General features: G+C 39.5%; 1 protein-coding gene across 2 annotated transcripts in view; it reads left to right on the plus strand.

The window, feature by feature from the left end:
- The window catches only part of PCDH15 (protocadherin related 15), a 643,190-nt gene extending 640,088 nt beyond the window's left edge, over positions 1–3,102 (plus strand). For both annotated transcript variants that reach the window (XM_042818673.1, XM_042818671.1), the window contains one exon: positions 591–3,102. In XM_042818673.1, coding sequence (XP_042674607.1) covers positions 591–1,142 — 552 coding nt within the window. In that variant the 3' untranslated portion in view covers positions 1,143–3,102. The remainder of the gene's footprint in view (positions 1–590) is intronic.
- Positions 3,103–6,000: the final 2,898 nt, after the last annotated feature.

Below are 6,000 nucleotides of genomic sequence, written 5' to 3' on the forward strand. Positions count from 1 at the left end.
GGACACCAGTTGTTTTTCATGTCTCTTTGTAAGTCAAACACATTGCTTTGTTGAAATACGACTGGTTTACTAATACCGATATACAGAAATCTGCTCTCAAAGCAATGTCTTTGTATCCAGAGTTCTGAAAAGAAGATGCACTTTGACTTAATGGCAACAGAGCTGAATGCATCTTTAGAACTCACCTCTCCACTCCTCCCTTGAAGTTTTTACACTTTTATACCTTTTATAGCTTATTTTATGCCATCTGTGTGACGTGATGCTGTTCACAAGTTGAGTTCATTCTTATAACTTTCATAGAATCATAGAATCACAAGATTGGAAACGACCTGTAAGATCATCTGGTCCAACCATTGAGTTGGTCTAGACTTTCAAGTACAAGGAATTGTGTGTTCAAGTTTATCAGGCATATATGACAGTGGTATGCAGTGGTAGTCAGAAGAGTTAGAATGCACAGTATGAAAGGAGTGGTACAGATCAAAATTTCCCATGAAATGTCTAGATAACAGATGAGATAGATTGGAAAAAGGACAAAAAGCTGTAAGAAATCATACTGAGATTTAATCATGTTTCCATTTACTGTCTAACAGTGGGCCAGAAAGAAAAGGATCAAGTTGGTAGTTGACCCAGAGTATGAGACCAGCTCTACTGGAGAAGACAGCGCTCCTGATTCCAGCCAGAGGAATCGTCTTAATAACCCCAATATTCAAAACAACGTCAATGGTAACATCTACATTGCACAGAATGGGTCTGTTGTCAGAACCCGTCGTGTTTGCCTTGCTAATAATTTAAAAGTGACATCTCCAGTGAGGCTGGGGAAACAGTTCAAGAAACTGGACAAGCTTGCAGTGACACACGAGGAGAATGTCCCACTGAACACACTGTCAAAGGGACCATCTTCTAGTGATAAAGTGAACACAAGACCTTGTAGTGTCTCATTTGCTTCCTCTATAGGGGCTGAAAACATAGTAACGAAGCCAGGGGGCTCGAAAATGAAAAGCACAGAAGAGCAAGAATCTGTTGTTGATAATGAGGACGTAAAAGAGCCCTTGGAGTCTCACAGTGAACACACACAGTCAGATGAAGAGGAACTCTGGATGGGCCCTTGGAATAACCTTCACATACCAATGACAAAACTGTGATTTTCTTTTTTTTTTTTTTTCTAATTTTAATTTTTACTTCAGTTTATAATAAACTGCACTTTTTATTGTCACTGAAGAAAATGTATGAAATTTGTATCGTGCACATATGTTGTATACTACAAATGACATGCTTTAAAGTTTAAAAACAAAATTTGCACTCACATTTGTACCAATTAATTGTCCTCCCCAACAACTATTTTGACAGGCTCACATTTCACTAAACAATGCTTCATTTAAGTTAATTAGTTTTTTTATCTTGATTTATTGTTTAATAAATGGTAAACTACTAATATATGCACAGCAACATTTGGTTAACTTTTCAGACAGTCCTATACATGCCTAGCTTGTTCTTCCTGTATTGGTACTTGTGGCTATACTGTTCAGATTTGGAAAGTGTCTATTTATGTTCAAGATTTACATCCAGAGCTCTTGACTTTGAGCTCAGAGGAATAAATTAAAAATAAATCCATGAAAGTCAATGGAGCAAATCCTCGGCTGGTTAAATCTGAGAAACAGTACCAAAGTCAATAGCGATATGGCCAGTTTATGCAAGCAGAGAATCTCACTCCACACTGAAGTAGCAAACTTACAGAACAGAGGAATTGGCATTGTAAGAGTACAGCGTATTTAAGCAGAACTGAGAAACAGTTGATTAAGTACAGTAAAAATTGTAAAGGAGAAGGAAATGTGTAGCAATTAATCTTATTCAGAGCTACCTGTCCGTGATTTATCCATTTTCTTTTGTGAATTAGCTCATTCCGATTTTCTTCTCTAGTCAATTTTTTATCTTTTCATCTCTTCCCACATCAGTTATGTTTTCTTCTTTTTACAGTCTTTTAGCTCCAGTTTTTATGATCCATCAATAATTGTCATCCTATGGCTATATTCCTCTGAAATAAACCAGGATGATATAGGACTCTATGAGACAGAAAGAGGTGTAAAAAGTAATTAATAGGGAGGGGTTAGATAGATTTTCAAGCCCAGATAGCTGCTGGGTTAAACGGTGCAAACTCCATTCCACTCAAACATAAACCTGCTGTAAGATAAATGGATCATGGTGAAGGGGATAAAAAGTGAACATTTTCCAAGGCTAATATGTCTAAATGCAGCTGGGAAGGGCAAAAACTGACAGAAGACACAGAATTGTTTCAAAATCTTTGAAGTATGCATTAGTTGTGAAATACACTATATAAAATGCTGGCAGCTGCTTTTAACTTCTGCTTGTAACTTGAAGTAGTGAATGTGTCATTTTACACCTTCAGCAGGGAGCCATGAGATACTGTTGTTAACAATTAACAAGTAGTAGCTAAAAAGCATTAGCAATACAGACCAAACTGTTCTTCTCCAATGAGATATTAAGGAAAAAAAGAAAAGCAAGTGTATATTCACACGAGAAAAGTGTCCTGTTACGTTATACCAACTTCTTCTTCAGGATGAGATCAAACTAGCTGTGAGAACAATACCAATTACCTCTTGAAAGATTGGAAGAGTCAACTGATAAATGCGTGCAATTAATGAGGAAAAGACTGGCATCATCCTTCTTTTCCTGCCCATATGGTTAAGTTTTACCTCAAGATCTGGATGACGATCGTTGTTGGTTCTTCTCTGGTAGTAAATGGACTTGTGCTACTGTGATTTTGTTTTGTTTTCCCCTTGCACAGGTTCTGCTACAGGAAACTTTCAGTGTTTGTCTTTAGAGGCTGTTCGCATGTTATGCTAATGTAAATGTGACATTTCTGTCAAATACCTCCTTTTCAACTTGAGGTTTCTGACCAAATATTTTGAGTGACAATACTTGTTTTTAGGCATGAGAAACGCAACATAGCTTTCCATGCGAGAAACAAAAAGGTCGGGTATTTCTTTCTCCTAAATCTTTTACCTTGGCATATTTGGACTTGATACCTAACAAAAAAAAAAATCTGTTTGGAGTTTAGCTGGAGTCTGAACATACAGACAAGAATGATGGAACAAGAAGAATCTATTCTTTGAAATAACTAGTAAAATGTTCTATTTTAATCCTGTTTAAGATACTGTATTTATTTCACTACGCCATTTCTACTGCAAGATCTGTCAGTTGGTTTTTACTGATTACGCTGACGCAATCATGAGATTTTTAGAGAAATGCCATCTCCTGGCTCCTCTCTGTTTCCTACCCACCTGCTTTTACTGGAGACTCACAGTTCTACCAGCTTTAGTGCTGTGAAGGATTGGCATGCCAAATTCAGGTGGCAAGCAGTACCGTGCACACTTACTAAGCACAAAACCTGTTGACAGCTCCTCCTCTCTGTTCAAGTGCTTGTGCCTTTTCCTACAATGCAAAGAGCGTAAGAAATTTTACTGTTTTCAGTAATGGACGTGGTTTTAAAACCTGACTTAATTTTAGCTGTACTTGTAATGACTCCCTCTGATTTGAATACTGGTAGGAAAGAGAGGGCTTCAAGAAATGCTTTCGCAAGCATAGAAAAATTCAGGAGTGTATTTCTTTTTTCCAGATTTTTCTTTTATGGGGATGCAAGCCTGTAAAAGAATACAGATCCTAGACTGTGAGCAGTGGGTGCCAGAACCGGGAGCAATAGCAATACAGGTGGACAGTGTGAAAAAGATTATCTGCACTTTCTTATGGGAAGTTTTGTGTTAGCGTAGCTTGGTTGGATACAATAAGTAGAACAGAATATCTCAGTCTTGTGGTACAATTTACAGTTTTTTAACCAGCAGATTTGCAGAGTTGGTGGTGCAAGGCACAAGCACTTTCACCTGGGTGGCAGAGCTGCTCAATGGCTGACCAATCAAGGTGATACTCATTGCTCTTGATACTGATTTAATTTACATGATCCTCCAAGCAGGTGCTAACAGTTTTGTGGCTTCCTATGGCTTGTGCTATGTGTTGCATATTTAAAAAGGGTTCAAATGACCAACTTGGCAGCTGCAGAAGGGTAGTGCAGTACCCAGTGTGAGGCAGAACAAGGTCTGTCCAGAGAAAAAGAGAAACCAGGTATTTTTTTCTAAGTGAGTAAAACACAGAAGAGATGGAAAATTGTTTGTTTGGTTGGTTATTTTAAAACATTGTGAGAACACCAATAACTTACAGAAATCTCAGCTGCCACAGAAAAAAAGCATGGTAGGATCCAGGTATTTGGAGGCAGGCACTACTATGAAGGGCACTCCACAAAGTGTCACACACTCATCGTAACAGGTTGGTATCCAAAGGCATCTCTACCAGTTCAAAGCTGCAGTGGTTCTAGTTTCTTACAGCAGCCATCTAGTGCCTGTTTTTGTGTAATCTCAGTGACTGGAAAGTTTGCCTCTCAATGTCAGTTTTTACTCAAACTGTTACAAATAAGTATATTTTGCAGCCCTTGGATGGTGATGAATGCTTTTTACCTTTAAGATTTAGTTACAGTTCAGCTGAAAATGGGAATAGAAACCTGAATGCTTTCTCTGTTTTGTGCCTATGCACACGTACATAGAAATAGCTACAAATAAAAATGGCAGCAGCTCCCTCGTGCACACACCTGTATGCTGACCCTTCAAATGGTGACTTTTAAGTTAGCACTGACTGCCTCACTGTTTACAGTCTGAGAACTACTTGCATTTGTTACAAATATTGATAATACCACATAGCAGTTTATCAAATGAATTTTGAAGGCAGCTTCTTCTTGAAAGCCCATCAGATGAGCACTGAGGAATACTATTGTTTTCTTTATTACTGGAAGAAGAATGTTTCATTAATGTCACTGTTTGGATTCAGAGCACTAAACCCAGGTGATGAAACGATAAAGCTGTCACACAGACCTAAATCAATAGCCTAGCAGCCACACGAGTAGAATCAGGTAATTCACTTGCAACCAAAGCTGTCAAGGTGGTATCAGCCCTGACAGACAAAAGTTTATCTTTCTGGCACTTCATTTGTCTTTACTGACACAGGATGAAGCGGCAATGTTCCTTTCCTGAGCCACCTGACATGAGAAGTGCCAACCCTGCAAACTTGGCATGCCGTTAAGCAAAAGCTGCTAGCAGTGCTACCCCGATACCTGCAGTGTGTTGCAGCATCCCAAGGGGTGTCTGCTTCTCCCTGCAAGGTTGCTGTAGAAACATATAGGTGGCCATGGCATTCAGAAATTGGCTGCCTTTTGGCTGTCATTAAGGAGCCAGCACAAGTTGAGCATGGGGAGCCAGTGCTGGAGTCCAGAAGTGGATGTAGGATCCTCATCTCGTTTGTACAGAGGACCACGGGAGTTTAATTTATATGCCTATAACCTGGCAAAGAGCAGCAGTTTCCAGAGAGTACTTGGGGAATCACGTAGGTCCACTGGGGCACTATGGACAGAAACAAGACCCTTGGCATTAGTCAACTTTGTACAGTGAAGGTTTTAAATCAGTCCTTGATGTTGAGGAGGTCCCAGTTCCTCACGTGGAAGAGAAATTACAGCTTTGGACAGGGTGCCCTTGTATGGAGTGGATAATGGCTGGCAGGTGGTGTGGGCTTTTCTCAAAAATGTGTTTGAGGAAGGGACAGTATCTACAAAGCAGCCCTTTTGCTGCTTTTGAAAGAGTAAGGACAAGATGCTTTGTTAAAAATGACTTCACTCTCAAGCTCTCTGGAAATGCCCAAAGAATGTAGGGAAATAATAATCTTTTTAGGAAACAGGTAGAATTGGCCACTGTTCCTGCCCACAACTTAAGATTTCATTCTCCATTCTCAGAGAACTGTCAATGGGGTACTTTCCAAAGATGGATGGAAGGGCAAACAAGGGCTTCTCTCATTGTAGCAGTTATCAGGAACTTTGCAAGGGTCTCTTCCCAGGGAAAACATTCCTGGCAGCCCTGTAAATGCCACAGACATAATCTCAAATTGTGG

The sequence above is a fragment of the Centrocercus urophasianus genome, unplaced genomic scaffold, assembly GCF_019232065.1.
Source record: "Centrocercus urophasianus isolate 14NV4802_14NV808 unplaced genomic scaffold, USGS_Curo_1.0 seq_17, whole genome shotgun sequence".
NCBI lineage: Eukaryota > Metazoa > Chordata > Aves > Galliformes > Phasianidae > Centrocercus > Centrocercus urophasianus.